General features: G+C 38.4%; 2 protein-coding genes across 3 annotated transcripts in view; one reads left to right on the top strand and one right to left on the bottom strand.

Annotated features, from left to right (window-relative positions):
• The window catches only part of LOC115256196 (zwei Ig domain protein zig-8-like), a 715,781-nt gene that overhangs the window by 278,223 nt on the left and 420,219 nt on the right, over positions 1-17,339 (top strand). The gene's annotated exons all lie outside the window — the stretch shown is intronic.
• On the bottom strand, positions 9,904-12,598 carry LOC134287369 (uncharacterized). Its single transcript, XM_062849116.1, has 4 exons — positions 12,330-12,598; positions 11,586-12,267; positions 11,333-11,534; positions 9,904-11,270 (listed from the first exon to the last, which is right to left on the bottom strand). The coding sequence occupies exons 1-4, from the start codon at positions 12,457-12,459 to the stop codon at positions 11,037-11,039; spliced, it is 1,248 nt and encodes a 415-aa protein (XP_062705100.1). The 5' UTR covers positions 12,460-12,598; the 3' UTR covers positions 9,904-11,036.

A 17,339-nucleotide genomic window follows, 5' to 3' on the forward strand; every position in this document is an offset into this window, starting at 1 on the left:
AATTTCCTCAGGGCTTCTTTTAGATATTTCCTCTGTATAAGCAATTCTTTTAGATAGAATTCCCAGGCAACAATTTGATTAAATATTTAGCTTTCAAGAGGTTTTGTGGCCCGTCATAAAACCAAGATGGTTTTAGTTTTAGGTTCTTACATCCTGCTCGAAGCAACTTGTTTTCAAAATGTTACTGAGATTTTACAGGTTCCATCTGAAGCTTCACCAGTAATTTCTTTTAGAAATTCAATTTTAAAAAATCATCGGAAATTCAGAATTTACTTAGTTTTTCTTTAGAAATTCGTTAATAAACTCTTCCGGGGATTCCAGAAATTTTTCCAGATATTTATTCAAAAATTTGTTAAGTTATTTCTTCAATAATTCCACCATTTGCTCTGGGAATTCCAATTAAAAACTCTGGGTCCTGAAATTTCTGCAGAGATTCATTCAGAATATCTTGCAAAAATTCTTCCAAAAATTCTTGCATTATTACTTTTAGTGATTGAGGCAATAATTCCTCCAGAGATTCCTGCAGGAGTTCATAGACAGATTTCTACAGTACCCTGAAAATGTCTGAAAGTTTCTTCACTTGCTAAAATACTTGCACATAAATGTGAAGTTTTGCTAGAGCGCACGCATACGTTTACAGAATGAGAGGTACATGCAGACACTACAGGAGAGATTCCGCCTTCCTGGTCACGGCTTTCTTTATAAAATACCTGCTGGGATTCCTTTTGAAATTCCTTTGAGAGATGTTTTTATTTTAGGAGACGTCAGTATTTTGGGGATTGTTTGAGAAATTTTAGCAGGGAAATTCTTCAAAAGCTCTTCCAAGACGTTTTTTTTTAGAAATTTTTTGGTTTTTTTTTTAGAAAAATATGGCTATTCTTTCCAGGGCTTCTCCAAAAATTCTTCAAGAAATTCTTTCTGTGATTTTTTAAGGATCCTTGAAGGAAATTTCAAGAAATCCTTATTCTCCAAAAAACTCCGCGAGCTACCTTTGGAAATTCCTAGTGTAATTCTTGAAAAAATCCCGCAATAAATTTCTATGGGACCCCTGAAAAAATACCTCTAATGGAATTTTTCAGAAAAAAATCTCGTCCTCACTGGGGCATTGCTTGTTTGTCAATTCAGTGTTTAATGCGTACTTCCATTATTATATTAGGACAAAGGATATTTGGATTACATTTTCTGGAGTACAATTTTCCCAAGCACACATCTAGAGAACCGTCAAACGTATCTGGCTGAAAATGTTGCTTGTTTCTTGCTTCAGCACAGTATACATTGAGTTACATTTTCAGCCAGATCCGTTTGACGGTTCTCCAGACATCTGCTCTAGAAAATTTGAGCTGCGTACTCCAAATATGTACCTTGTCCTTTTTTTACTTATTTGTTTATTTGGAAGGCTCGGGCGCCTCATGGGCATAACTAAGCCGAAATCAGTTGTTTTTTTTTTACAATTTTTTTTTACATTTTACAATATTTACTGCCCTTATGCTATGTTAGTACTCGCGGCTGTTTATTTGCTAACTTATACTAACACATTGATGGGACAAAATATCCTGCTCTGAAACGGACCAAAAAAGAAAGGGCTTTATTGGTAGACAACGACAAGAAGAAGACAAACGGGAAGGGGGTGACAGACAGGGACGACATCAAAACCAAATGGCGGACAATGAAAATAAGAGACGTACTAGGGCACAAATTTCCCAAATGGAGGAGAACGTGCCTCTGGAGCCGACCTAATGAAGGGACGTAATACATCAAACTCGGACATCAACACGTTTCAAAAACTGATATATGAGATTCATGTATTCCAAATCAAGGCCTGCCAACACTTCTCTAACGAGTTTCTGTTGTTTTCCTCGGACCCGTAGAATTTCATTTAATTGAAAGTTTCATCTGTCAATGTCCATTTTGCATGTGTAAATCCTACAGAAAAAAAAAAGTTATGGAGGAATTTAATAAAAAAAAAAAACCCTAATTAATCCACCTAGCGGTGATGGTGCCTTTCTCGTGCTTTAAAATATCCTTTCAACAAAACTCAAGCGACGTGTTGATGACATTGACATAAATACAAAATGGAAACTGCTTGCAAAATCTACTCAATATGGATACATTTTGTATTAGCAGAACATTCAATGTTCATAAAATATAAGACAACGATCCAAAATTCAAACCAAACAAGTGTTATGAAGCCGTAAAATTTCGGTCATAATTTTTTGACCTCGGATATCTACCCCAACTAAACTAAACGCCATCTTGAACATTGAGACACCATCTTGAATGTTCTGGTATTCATTTTTGGATTCTGCACCTAAAATTACATAAAATAGTCACCGTATTGAATTTTGGCATATCGTTTATGGTTTTCTGGTTACCAGTTTTGGACGAAGACCGGCATTCTTCCCTATTCAAACTATAGTCATATTGCAGACCTTGTGAAACAGCGCACAGCTTGGGTTTTCTGATTACAAATTTTGAATTCTGGACATATTTCCATACAAAATATGCCCATAATGCAAGAATTTAAAATCCTTTCAAATAGGCGCTAACTTGAATACTAGGCCATTATCTTGGATTTTGGACCGCTATCTTGGATACTCTGGTGGACTCCGAACATATTTCCCATAGAGTAATGCGGGGCAAAAGTTCGCACGGGGCAAAAGTTCGCAGTGGGTCTTTTTCTGAGCACAAGTTAAGAACACAAACAAATCTGTATGGGTTCGACACATAATCAGGCCAGTTACTCGTCAATAAAAATTGGAATGATTTCGTTATGGTTTGGCAGAGTTATGCGAAAAAATGTGTTTCGAGGTGTTTTGATAGAATTTTTGGACCTTTTGGAATAAGAGTTTGTAGTAACAAGAAGAAGAAGAATCTCATAACCTCTTGACGTCGGAGAATTGTTATTCCATAGTAGTTCGAGAGGTGCACTCGAATAAACAATAAACTACTAGTGCTTCTTACAGAAAGGGACATTGTTAAAACCTCGACAGTGGGGCAAAAGTTCGCAGTAGCTGTGGGGCAAAAGTTCGCACTAGATTTGTGAATCTAGTACATCAATATAACTACAGAATCTTTGAAGCAATGAAAATTTCGTATAGAAACTACTATGTATGTATAATATGTGTAGTATGCACCCTGAAATCATTCCGGCAGTGGGTTTGAACTTAGTTTTGTGAGAAGTTCCATTGTAAGGCAAACTTAAGTTAACCCATTTAATCAAGAAATGAAAAATGGCTAAAAAAAACATGTTTAAACATTTTCTTGGTCATCCTCGTCGTGTCTTTTCGTATATTTCTGAAGTTCTTATGTTCATCTACTCTACCGGGGTCTTTCATAGCTTAGTTTGTAAATTGACAGCTATAACTCATCACCGTACTGACGGGGATAAGATTCGATTACGGTCCCGTTCAACAGTTTTGCTGCATATTTGTTTTTTTTTTTCATGTTTTTTGCGCAACATGTATCTCTATGATTACCCCACAATGTATTTTGATAACTTCAGTAACACTAAAAAAAACAAACAAACAAACTGGAAAGGACAGCTCTTAGTTAGTAGTTGTGGAAGCCTTCATAAAACACATTCTATACATAAGCTGAACACTAGGTCGTATTCCAGTTGGGCCGTAATGCTAAGAACAGAAGGAAACAGATTTCATGGCTAGGGTGAAAAGACGAACATGAATTCACATGAAATAAATGAGCATCACACCCAGAAACTAGCCTGTACAAGGTGCGAACTTTTGCCCCGCATAATGCGAACTTTTGCCCCCACTATGGGGCAAAAGTTCGCATTGGAGTACTTGTATTAAAAATTGTATTACTTAAACTACAAAAGTAACGCGAAAAAATCTAGTACTACGTTTTGAAGGAAACATGATAGGGACCCGTTTAACGAAGAAAAATTATATTGTTTTCTTTTCGTTTATTAGTTATTTTGTGAAGTCTGTTAGGTGCGAACTTTTGCCCCGCATTACTCTACCAAATACACTTATTTTACATAGTTTTAGAGCTCAAAATTCATTAAAACAGCCGCCATCTTCTGTTGACGCGATCAAATTCTAATATTTCCATTCAACGTTGACCCATCCTGCTAAAAATTTATGCCTTAGGAATCTGGAACGGTACGATTTGATGAGATCGCTTTAGATTTGTCTATATTTTGTTCTCTTTCATATATGAGAACTTAGACCTATTCGTCACTGTTGTTCATACCTAATGTTTATCAGGCCATTAAACAAAGCCCCGATTTAATTTTTCGCATGACCGTTGGTTCTGCTACACAACAGCTGGTCTGTAATGTGATCTAAGGCTATTTTCTTGCTAACCGTTCATTAGATTATCAAAAAATCTGCGATCCGATGTGTCGTATGTATGGGTTTGGTTCATTTTTATACCTATTTGGTAATTCCCGGTGGTATACCCGGATCTGATTCCATGACACTACCGGTTGTCCCAATTATGGTCTGAGATTATTTTATTGCTAATTCTTCACCTTCACCTAATCACCGCGATTTGATTTATCGCATGTATGGGTTGATTCATTTTTACTTCTAATCACTTTCGAAGCCACAGCTGAACCCGCAACACTACCGGGAATCTAATGTGGTCTGACCCTATTTTTCCATCAGGTTGTCGATAAGTCGTGATCAGTCTTGTTAGAGATCACAGTCATTTGAACCTTTTCGTCGATATTGGGCCTCCTTTGTCTCCGACATTCGCAACACAAGCAATCAAACTACTGTTCGAAACAAAAATGTCAAACGAATGCACTTCACGACGATAGCGGCTTCAGGAGACGGTTCGGTTTTTGTTATTTCTGTCTTCTTCCATAATAAGAGCTATATTGCCCATCTATGTGTCGCATTCAATGCAACATGCAAGAATAAACTAATATTAACATTCATAATCGGAATTGGCAGAAAATCTATGCGTAAAGCTAGAATTAGACAAATGTCATTGTGTCAGATGACATTGATTTGGCCCTTTCTTATGTTTATTGATCTTCGTTCTACTGCTCGTGTTGTGCGTAAGAGGTAACGGTAGCGCACGAATGTAACAAAGCAAGCTGACACACGACTGCGGTAGCGTAATGAAGGTAGTAAAAAGTTTCGAGTGTCGTCAAGACTGGTCGTGATTTGATGTACCGCATCCATGGGTTTGGTTGAATTTTACATTTTACTACCCGGATCTGATTCCGGGTAACTACCGGCTGAACCTAATATGGTCTGACACTATTGTCTTGTTACACTGTTCATCGGTTAACCAAAAACGTTGCAAATTGAAGGTGTCACATGCAGGGTTTGACAATTTCGACGGGACTCTCAGAACCAATTCCGGAACACTACCAGTTGTCTCTAGTGTGATCTAAGGCTATTTTCTGGCTAACTGTTCATCAGGTTATCGCAAAAGCCACGATTTGATGTGTCACATGTCTGGATTTGGTTTACTTTTATATTTGGCCTCCTCCGGCCACTCAAAACCGATTCCGAAACACTTGCTGGCCCAGTTGCATTAGGTAATCTAAAAAGCCGCTATTTGATGTGACGCATGCACGGGTTTGTTTCTATTTCAGATACTGGTTCAGATATGGTCTGAGATGATTTTCCTGCTCATTGTTCATCAGGTAATCGAAAATGCCGTGGTTTGATGTGTCGCATGTATGGGTTTGGTTCAATTGTTTATTTGGCCAATTCCAGCGGGACGCCTAGAACCGGTTCCGGAACACTACCGGTTCAGATATGGTCTGAGATGATTTCCCTGCTCATTGTCCATCGGGTCATCGAAAATGCCATGGTTTGATGTGTCCAGAACCGGTTCCGGAACACTACCGGTTCAGATATGGTCTGAGACTATTTTTCTGCTTACCGCTCATCAGGTTATCGGAAATGCCGTGGTTGGATGTGTCGCATGCATGGGTTTGGTTTACTTGTATATTTGGCCACTTCCAGCGGGACGCCTAGAACCGGTTCCGGAACACTACCGGTTCAGATATGGTCTGAGAATGTTTTCCTGTTCATTGTCCATCAGGTCATCGAAAATGCCGTGGTTTGATGTGTCGCATGCATGGGTTTGGTTCAATTGTATTTTTGGCCACTTCCAGTGGAACGCCTTGAACCGGTTCCGGAACACTACCGGTTCAGATATGGTCTGAGATGATTTTCCTGCTCATTGTCCATCGGGTCATCGAAAATGCCGTGGTTTGATGTGTCGCATGCATGGGTTTGGTTTAATTGTATATTTGGCCACTTCCGGCGGGACACCCAGAACCGGTTCCGGAACACTACCGGTTCAGATATGGTCTTAGACTATTTTTCTGCTTACCGCTCATCAGGTTATCGAAAATGCCATGGTTTGATGTGTCGCATGCATAGGTTTGATGCGTTTTCATATCTGGTCCCTTCCTGGGGTACCGTTCCGGAACACCTAAATGGCCATAACTCCGGAACGGCTGGACAGATACGAACCATTTTCAATAGGAAACAATGGGACCAGATTCCCCGCCGAATGAACCGTCGGTCGTTAAAATCGGTTGAGTTTTACTGCCAAAAAGTGATGTGAGTTTATTTGTACACACACACACATACACACATACATACACACATACAGACATCATCTCAATTCGTCGAGCTGAGTTGATTGGTATATGTGACTCGACACTCCGAGCCTTCTATCAAAAAGTCATTTTTGGAGTGAACATATAGCCTTTCCAGTACACTTAGTGTACGAGAAAGGCAAAACGATTTTTAAGTGTCTTTGAAATAATACCTGGAAGAACTGGAGAACCCCAGCAGATCTTCAAAACAAAATGTCTTTAAAAATGTCCGTGGAAAATACCAAGCAATAGATCCGGGAGTAGTTTCTGCAGTTATTATTAAGAGAATCAACGAAAAAAAAAAAATTTTTTTTTTTGGAAAAATCTTCAAAGTAAGGTCCGAATAAATCCAAAGCAATGCGTGGAGGCATACCTGTGGAATGTATTGGATAAACTCCTAAAAGAACTTGCAGAAGAATGTCTTTAGAAATGGAGTAATACCCGAAAGAAACTCTGGAGAAATTCAAGCAATATTTTCTGAACAAACTTCCGAATTTCTAGGGGAAAATCCTAGAGGTATTTCTAAAACAATTTGTCCTGGAATTACATCTTTCGAAAAAACGTTTGGAAGATTTCCTGGAGAAATTCCTAGAAGTTTTTTTTTTTGAGAAATTTCTTGAAGAACTTGTGGAGAATTCCTATGGGGGCATTTCTAAAAGAATCTCTGAAAAGTCCTTGGAGATAGTAAGGTGAATTTTAAGAGGAATGTTGAGAGGAGTGCTTGAATTTATTGCATAAATGATTTTAATCTAAGAAATCCTGTGAGAATCTTCTATAGATCGGCATTCCAAACTAAAAATATAATAGATGGCACTTTTTTGTGTGGTAGTAAAATCGAAATTTCTCGGTGACGAATTCGTTTCGGAACATGAAGTAAACACAAAACGTTGCCTTTTCAAACCATTCTTGATTTCTATTCACTAACTTTTCACAAAATTATACCGTTTTCTAACAATTACCGTTTTTCGCGATTTTTCCATACGATTTGACAGTTCTTGACTACCATGCTTCCGTGAGCTGGAGGTGAGAATTTGAAAAAGTTGACAACCGAGAGTAGCACAGACGCGACGATGCATTGAATACTAACGATGGTGTCGCCGCCAGGCTGTCAGCTCTGGAAACTAGATACTATGAACGTTCTGCTCTGCACTTTTCGCTGCTGGTGCCAACTGAGAGCAATCAATAAAAATGTAAACAGAATTCATTCTATTGGTTAACATTCCAGAATATTTTTGATATAGGAGAAAAACAAAGCTAGTTTTTCTCAGAGATGGCACCACCACATTTGAAGTAAAATATTTATTTTTTGTATGGACCAATCGCTGTCTTGCACTTGTTCCCCATCACAGCAATTTGTTCCCTAGGGCAAAATGTTGCAAATTAGAAACAAAATCATTATACCTAAGTGTTTCTTCTGGATTCTTTACAGTAATTGAGAATTGTTTACGCCACCAAAATTTCACAATGTTTACTTCTTTTTTCTCACTGGCATTTTCCACCCGTGTTGCGCATAATGTTTCGAGTGGACAGGTGCATGCGGTGCCGCTGTATACATGAAAAACACATGGAACACGAGTGCCGTCTTTGATTCCAAAGCGCAAACTTTTCTATTTGCTTTCACTGTTATCACGTTTACCGCATAAAGCGCCTCTACCGACACTTTATCATAAAAAGCAGTTGCTTGCTTCCCATTGGCTCCGATCAAATTGGCTGTGATAGTTCTATTCGCCAGACTGTATATGTAGTGACTGCAGTACCAATCACTCTTGTGCACCAACCCGGGCAGAGTTCAAGTACTGACGATCAAAATGTGATATTGGTTTGTTTGAGATAAGAGGTAAAAGTACTGAAAATAATAGCAAACATTTGTTCTTGAACCATCAAACCAATAGCAAAATATGATGTTTGAAGATCAATCAAATAGCTCACTGCTATTGGCTAGATCTTACCAAGAGCTAAATGTGCTATGATGATGATGTTGCAGGAGTAAAATTGAGATATTATTTTCAGTACTTTTACCTCTTATCTCAAACAAACCAATATCACTTTTTGTTCTTCATATCAAAATATGCTAATATTGAGTGTTTTTCCTCTGGTCGAGAACACAAGAAACCTCGACATGTAATTTTTCTTTCTCCTCCATCGATTAACGAATTGGTACGAAGGGAATGCCACCACGTTTTACTTTATGAATCTTAATAGCAGCTCAACAAACGTTCCCGTCACTCTGGAGCAGGAAATATGACTGTCGCTGATGAACGATCGTCATTAAATTCTTCCCGAATGAAGGACAATTTGTTTAATTGTGTGCACAAACAAAAAAAAGCACGCCATATGACTGTGAGTGAGATATTAAACCAAAATGCATGCAGTCAGAGCTTCGAATTTCATCGTGTGTGTCATGATTGCTGCCCTTGGATGTTATTGATACTGACTGACACGGGATCTTTTGATGTGGTTCGTTCTTTATGTCAACTGAAGCGATGGTCACAGTGAGCGTCGGTAAGCGGCCCCCTAAAGACATCAATATATTGCAGGTTTAACGAAACTATTTAATATGTTGATGCCCTGTGAATGCGACGACATCAATATAAAGATGCAATTATTGAGATAAACCAGAAAAAAAAGTATGAGGTATGGGGTGTTCTACGGAACCTCAGGGGCGTTTCACGTGGCCTGATTGAGGCTCAGGGGAGGTTTCTAGGGTGTTTGTGTTTTTTTTTTTTTCGGTTCAAGGAGGATTGCATGGGGTTCAGAGGTATTCTAAGGCACGAGGCAAGGATTTTCAGAAAGATTTGCGATGGGGTTTTAGCTAGTTTCAGGAGGACTTTCAGTGGGTGTCATGGGCGTTTCAGGAGCGCTTCAGAGGGTCTCAGTAGAATTCAGGGGTATTTCGGATGGGGTCGTTCTAGGGGATCTCATGCTAGGTCAGGGAGTATCAGGGGGTTTCTAGGGAGCTTCACGGAGGTTTCATAGAGTCTCAGGGAAGCTTCTAGGTTGTCAGGTAAATACAGAGGGGGTTAAGAGGCGTTTTAGTAGGTTTCAGGGTTTGCAGAGGGATTTCATGGAATTCAAACTGATCTTAAGGGCTTATCGGGTTTCTGGGAAGTCTAGGGAATATAAGGTATTTCCCAACTCTGCTTGCTTGCTGAATCCCTCTGAATTGCCCCTTTAAAACTCTTGAAACGCCTCCTAAAGAGCTTGAACGCTTTCATAATAAATTTTAATCCCCCCAAAAACGCCCTGGAACACCCTTCATAAGATTCTCCTGCAACTCCATTTCAAATCATCTGAAAATTTGAAGTTCAAACTACATTGCTCTTACCAAAATTTTCATTAACAATACTTATTTCACTTAGTATCTGGGTCCTTCAACTGTAATTAATGATTGGGATAGAACATGAATTTAAGGCAAATCATGTTGTATATAACAATAATTTTTTTTGATCAACTAACATTGAATGTATTTGAAAGTGTTCTTCTTCTTATTCCTATATCATAGTTTTTTTTACGAATCAAATGTAATGATGAGCGCAACAAGCTGTTTTTAACAAATGTTACACCTCATGTGGAAATCTGTTTCTATACATATAATATGTTTTGTTGACTGTGGGCTACAAAACGGTGAGTCGATAAGGAGAGCGTCCAACATAGCGCTGGGCCTCACAAGTTCCTACCGCATGCTTCCACGGGTCAAGCTATAACAAAGAGCGCCAGCTAAGAGTTGTGTGCTTAGCGGGTAGTGCAGCCTGGGTACTGATGTAATTTTGACTTCAGCTAGATTGAGGAGATACGTCTAGAACGTCTGTTCACCAAGGAGGTGCGGCTCAAACAGCGTCTGTTCTGGCATCCAGTGGCTGATAATGAAATGAAATGCTCCTCCACCGGCAGCTATACCTAAGGTGGCAGCTCCACCTCGGTGGATAGGGGACCTTAGGCCAACAACCTACTGTTTCCGAAACCCAAAAACCGTTACAGAAACCGAAAAAAATGTTTTGGGAATTGTTAGATTTAAAATTTCCAAAATATGTAATGTTAAGATCACGATTCTCTTAAGTTAGAGAATTCATGCAAAATAAAAATAAACCGATCCCAGTGGATAAGATAGTGCCGGAAAAGGAAATTTTATCATTATGAAATTTGTGAATATTTTATATAATTTTATCTATCTGCCAAACAATCATTTTCCAAACAATCCAACAACCACATGATGTTGTGCAAACGTAGTTCCTTACCCTATTTTACATTGACCTGCGATCTGTTGTGGTAGGCATCTGTCTAGCCTTAAATTCAAATATCTCCAACACTTACACACTAAAAATGCATGTTAGTATTTATCTGATTAGATTTTCATAGGTATAAGTGTTGTGGGTCAGGCAAATTACTGTCAATCAAGCTTAAGATCTGATCCGTTGAAACGTAGTACAAATGGCACTCCAGTAACTCAACCAATACTTATGAAAAAAGTCAACACTATATAAGCAGTATGTGCCAAGTCGACGAACGTCAGCGTTGAGATATTAGAGATACCGAAGCAACTCATCGATACCCCACCGCTCGTGTTCATCGATATGATCATCAACGACGATCTCATTTGGACGTACTCCGAACGATTCGCTGTCCGACTGTACGGCAGTTTTGCACATAGTTCGTAAATCACATAGCTAATTGAGTTGACCTACGAAAAGTAGCAATGATTATGTTTTGGGAATGGTTTACTGTTCTACCAGCTGTAGTTACCTCGTCCTGAAGCGTGTCAATCAAGCGACACTGAAAGTAATGTTCCAGCAAGAAAAACGTGGCTCCGGAGGCAAGCGTTGCTGAGAATATGTTCACTCCAGTGTGTTGAGCAATGAACATAAACGCACCGACGGTGAAAATTGACGAATAATGAACCAGGAAAAACATGTTTCCTACCAAATGTTTCAGATCGTGTAACACTCTGGAAATGAAATAATTCAGGCAGTATTAACTGGAATAAAAACTCATTTACCTCCAATATTCCAACTGCTGATTTAATGTTTCTCGTATATCTCGGTTGATGAGCGCCAATGTGTAATCCGCGTCAATCCTTGAGTGAACCAAAATCTGCGCATATCGATAAGCAAGCATTCTAAGCTTGGCGCGCATTCCCAGTAGCAGAGCGACAACGGTTGTAAAATTTGTAAAGAATCTGGAAACGATTCCAAAGGGCATGAAATTTACGGCTAGACAGCGCAGGATACTCGATGTTGGTTGTCCGAAGCCCTGCAGCAGAGGTGGTAATCCAAGAGCTTTTTCTGTAACAGAGTTTGGCACCGAAAAAGCAACAAAATTCACAAGCATCAGACCAATCGAAAGCTTCATCGTTGTTCGAGCATAATGATTGAAATTCCGTTGCTCAAACTCATCGAAATCTGTGCTACCGGAGTTCACGCTGTTTCCAATAACAAAATCTCTAATGGTTGCGATCGGTTTTCGGAGGTGTGCGAAGACGACCATCTTCGAAACTGAAACCAAGTAAATAAACAGTTTTAAAACTTCAAATACGACAAGAGCCACATCGTCCTTGTGGTTGTGCAGCGAATGAATCACTTGGAGGAGGAATACGAAGCCTTGGTAGGCAAACAGGGAATTGCTGAGGAAGCGAATGTAATGCCTCCCTTTGAACCTGGATGTGGTTGCACCTTTGTTCCCTACAGAAAAAAGAGTAAAATGACAAAAAAAAGTAGTTCTAACACACCCTGTGGAAATTCACCTCCAATCAGCGTGATCAAATCCAGCAACCAGAAGCAATCACCTCGGGGTTCTTCGTCGGACCACAGTTGGCGGATTTTGTCAAACTTTGAGCGAATTTGATTCCATGAAACTCGAGAAGTTGAACACATTTTGCGTTGCTGTCCCGAATTGGACTGTCGAAAGATACATTTGTGCTGCGATAAAACACTCTTTTAAGGCAAAAGTGCTTCGCATCAAGCCAAATAAACGTTACTGATACAAGTTTAACCTGTGGAATGTATGGAGAAGGAGGATTAGAATCGGCAGTTGAGAAAACTTAATGCTAATTTGCTACTAACGATTACCACTTCAATCTATGCGAACCCGCAACATGTGCAATAGACCAGTCTAAAATATGTATGTGCATGAACTATAATAGCAATACCATACGATTATTTTTAATCCGTTTCTCAACACTCGGTGTCTATTTGAATCAACCGCAGTGGAAAACGTTTCATCAAAATTGTTCTATGCATTACCTGTGAAATGCATGGGAACCTAAAGTTAAATGTTAAATAATCTTAGAATCGTGCGAACTTGCAACAGCTGATACAGACTGGGCACTACTGGTTGATGAAGTAAATAAATGTCGTAAATAATAAACTAAAACTTAATTCATGGTATTGAGTGTTCTGCGTCAGCCCACCAGTAATTTGACCTTTTTTCATCAATTTGATTAGAACATACTGTTAATTACAGATTCTTTTTCTTCTTGAAGTATCGTCTTCGTCCCCACTGGGACGAAGCCTGCTTCACAGCTAGCAATTCTATAGTTATTAAATGAGAGCTACCTCTGGCCAGTGCTGAAAATATCATTTCGACAAATCTGAATTTCACCACATCCAGCTAGAGTATATGGTATAGAGTAAAGTGGGGCAAAAGTTCGAGTGGGGCAAGAGTTTCTTTTGAAGTTTTTGAGCTCAATTCAAATTATTTCTTTCGGATGTCGAGGTGGTTCGAAACCGTTTTGAAAAAGAGTCTTTCACTCCAAAAATTATGAAAATTGATCAATATTTCGAAAAGTTATGACAAAATGTTGGTTTTTGATCAAAAAATTGTAATATGCGATGGTCCTTCCAACGCATGGAATGGAATTGTAATGAAATCGATTTCGATATTTTATTTTGGGGCGTAACTTGGTATATTTTGGAGATGCTTTAGCATGTATAACTTTTTGTAAAAAAGATTTGGAAATCATATTTTACACATAGCGGGGCAAAAGTTCGAATTGTGGGGCAAGAGTTCGAGTCATGTAGCAACTCTAGGTAAAAACCTAAAATCCTGCAAAATGTACATATTATCTCTAAAAATGATGGAATTAGTAAGAAAATTCGATCGAAGTTGAAAAAAAATGTTGTTTTATCTGAATTTGGCGGAAAACTACTAATTTTTGGTGTAGTAATTTTAACCCTGATTTGGGTAAAATCCAGATCGAACTTTAGAGTGTATTTCAATTCCCACATCAAATATCAATTGGTTTCAGGTATTCAGATTGCCAAAGCGTCAAAATAGTGTGCTACGGTTAGTGAAATTCCTCAAACACTAGATTCGAACTTTTGCCCCAGTGGTGGGGCAAGAGTTCGAATTAGACACACACATACAAAAAGTGTTGTAACTCAAAATTGAAAAGACATTTGGTGTAACTTTGTTCAGCAAACTTTTTGCTCATGGATGATAGAATCGGCACACGGTATTCATTTATTTTTATCTGCTTCGATTTCTTGAAAAAAGTTGAATTTTCAACTAAGGTCGAACTTTTGCCCCACCTTACTCTATATCGTGTGGCAGGCAAGAAGATATGCTATGCCCAAGGAAGTCAAGGAAACTTCCTTTACAGATGCGCAATACGAAAAATGAATGGAAAGAAACACGGTATCGTAAAACATGTGCAACACGTCCTATCAAGGTGCAAACCATTTGAATGATTACCCGGTGTGCTAAAACTTCCCAGTAACTAACCATGATGATAAATTTGGAATTTTTCCCAAAGGAGCATGTGCAGGTTTTCTTTAAAATGTTTCATATGATTGCAAAACTAGACTTCAGTAAATCTATACTGACAGATGAAAAAGGTGGCAGTCAAGTGAAATGAGCACTTCGCAGATTTGTTGTTTCACGGACAACCTAGAAGGAGGAGGTTCATGGAATTTTAAGGGTGTTTTGAGGGGTTTGAGATTTATTTTAGGAGATTTAAGCCCTTTCAAAGGCGTTTCAGCAGATTTAAGGGGTGTTTCAGATGGATTCAGGTAGTTTCAGAGTCGTTCTTGAAAACCCTCTGAAACTCTCTGAATGAAATGCGTCTTTGATTTTCTCTGCTGATGTCGTTGTTAGCGGTCATCAGTGGGCTCACACGAATTCTTCAACCGCCTCCCTAGAGCCCTTTGCCTTCATGTACTTTGTCTTCGGCACATTAATGACTTATCCGATTCGCCTGGCTTCATTCTTCAGTTGGATGTACGTTCCGCCATCGTCTCAAATTTGCGAGATATGTAATATCAATATCATCAGCGAAATCATGCAGCTGACCTGACTTCGTGAAAATCGTTCCACTCATGCTTATCTCCGCTCTCATTATTACACCCTCTAAAGCAATGTTAAGGTGAATATATAACGAAGCCACACCTAAAATTTTCAATAGCACAAATCTGAAGAACCGAATGTCGGTTTGCGTTGAAAAGTTTATCGATTGGTTACCCGCTGGTGGTGACCGATCGATCAACTTTTCAGCGCAAACCGACATTCAGTTCTTCAGATTTGTGCTCTTGAGAATTCTAGGTGTGGCTTCGTCATATATTCACCTTAAACAGTATGCACGAAAGACCATCACCTTGGCGTAATCCTCTGCGAGATTCAAAGATACTCGAAAGTGACCTTAATATTCGAACTACGCACATCACTCGATCCATCGTCGCCTTGATAAATCGTATCTGTTCATCCGGGAATCCGTAGACCCTGAAACCTCCTGATACCCCATAAAGTTCTCATGAAACGTCCCTGAGGCCCTCTAAGACCGCAAAACGCTCCTGACACCTTCTAGAAATTTCTTGAGACACTCTGAAACACTCGTGAGGTCCACTGAAACACCCCTAAGACCTGGTACTCACTGAATACCTCTGAAACGCCCTGAGACCTCCAGGTACACCTCTGAAATTTCTTGAGCCCCTCACTAAAACATCCTGGGACTCTCTGAGATGCCCCTGAAACTTCCTAAGGCGATCTTAAGAGTCTCAGATCAGTGCTGTCGTAAAAAAATTATAGTTGATTACTCAAGGTTCCAAAATTTAAGCGCCCCTTTGTAGGTATGGCCCCTTGGGAATTATAGCAGTACACTTTTTAAGAACATGATTTGGATAGCTTTTTGTAGTGGAAGAACTGCTGTAAAAATTATTCAAGGAACATATTGAAGAATTCCTGGAGAAAACCTCAATCTTTCTGTTGCGTTGGTAACAGCTCACTGACGTAGTTTAAGGTTCGGGTCAAAACAAATGACCCCAATGCAGAAGCAACCTCTGCTATTATATCTGGAGGAACTGCTGTGCCATTAAACATGTGTTAAAGCAATCATTGTTTAAGGCGAAACTGGAAGCATTTCCTCATTTTTTGGTTTTTGATTTTTTTTTATTGAATAACGAAGCAATATTTTCAAAATCGGTTTTCGTGCACATGTAGAGCATGGATCAAGGTATCTTCTGAATTTTTATGGGTGGAAAAAGTTTTCCATTTTTGCAGAAAGCATTTTTTTGTGAAATTATATTCAAAAATGGTTTGTGCAAAAACGAAAAACAATTTCCATCACGAAAAAAAATCAGAAGATACCTTGATCCATGCTCTACATGTGCACGAAAACCGATTTTGAAAATATTGCTTCGTTATTTTATAAAAAATCAAGAACCAAAAAGTGAGGAAATGGATCCAGTTTCGCCTTTTATTTCTAAAATATTTTTTTGAAATAATGAAAAAGTCTCTGAAGATATTGCTGATAAATGTCTCTGAAGAAAATTTTCCAAGGATTTACTGGAGGAATTACTCCATACATTTCCAAAGACATTTCAAAATGTATTTCTGAAAAAAAATTTCAAAGAATCAAAATTTAGGTAGAATTTTTAGGAAAATTCCTGATGAAATCAAAACGGGATTTCCTTAAGAAACTTCTGGAAAAATACCTGAAAAAAATCTTGGGGAAACCCTCGGTGGAATACCTAGCAGAACCTCTTTGAATATGTTTGGAAAAAATCTTGGAGAAATCCCATCATGAAAATCATAAACGATTGTTTGAATGTTATTTCTGGAGGATTCCATGAAAGAAATTCCTGGATGCCTGTGTTGAAGGACATCCTGGAGCTAGTCCTGGAGATATTTTTGAGAAAATTCATAGAGGAATACCTTGCGGAATTCCCAAGGGAATCTCTGATATGATTTCAGAAAAAAAATACTGTATATCTCTGAAGAATCCTTGATAAAAAATGGGTGAAAAATCTTTGGAGCATTTTTTAATATTTTCTAAAGGAAGGAAATCGGGGAAAGACATTTTCTAAAAGAATATCTGAATCTCAAAAGCATAATAAACCTAATTTTCTAGTATCTTTATAGAAACTTTTGTAGCAATCATTAAGAAAAAAAATCTTCGGAAGCTTTTGAGAAATTCTTAAAGGATAATTATATTTTGGTTTTTTAAATGAATCCGAAGAATTCCGAAAAAAATAATTTATCCATGGATTATTTTTGAAGAAGTTCATGTCAGGTTTTCAAGAGTAATTATTTGTTTCTTTTTTTTTGGGGAAGAATTCAGAGGAATTTCCGAAGGGACATGATAAATTTTTGAAAACAAAATGTGGATGAATTTTTATGCAAGATTTACTTGAAGAATTCCTGGAGGAATTTCGGAAGTAATCTGTAGAAGATTCTGTAAAAGAAATCGTTGGAAAATTTTCAAAGGAATCCCTGAAATTTATGGAATGAGTTATTGAGCAAATTTATGGGGGAAATTTTA

Source organism: Aedes albopictus, chromosome 2 (genome assembly GCF_035046485.1).
Source record: "Aedes albopictus strain Foshan chromosome 2, AalbF5, whole genome shotgun sequence".
NCBI classification, from domain to species: Eukaryota; Metazoa; Arthropoda; class Insecta; order Diptera; family Culicidae; genus Aedes; species Aedes albopictus.

Excerpts from the sequence above, each read along its gene's own strand:
- LOC134287369 (XM_062849116.1), bottom strand. The coding sequence starts at position 12,459 with ATGTGTTCAACTTCTCGAGTTTCATGGAATCAAATTCGCTCAAAGTTT. Across the intron at positions 12,268-12,329 it reads TTTGATCACGCTGATTGGAG|GGAACAAAGGTGCAACCACA; the intron begins GTGAATTTCCAC and ends TTTTTTCTGTAG. Across the intron at positions 11,271-11,332 it reads TTGACACGCTTCAGGACGAG|GTCAACTCAATTAGCTATGT; the intron begins GTAACTACAGCT and ends TACTTTTCGTAG.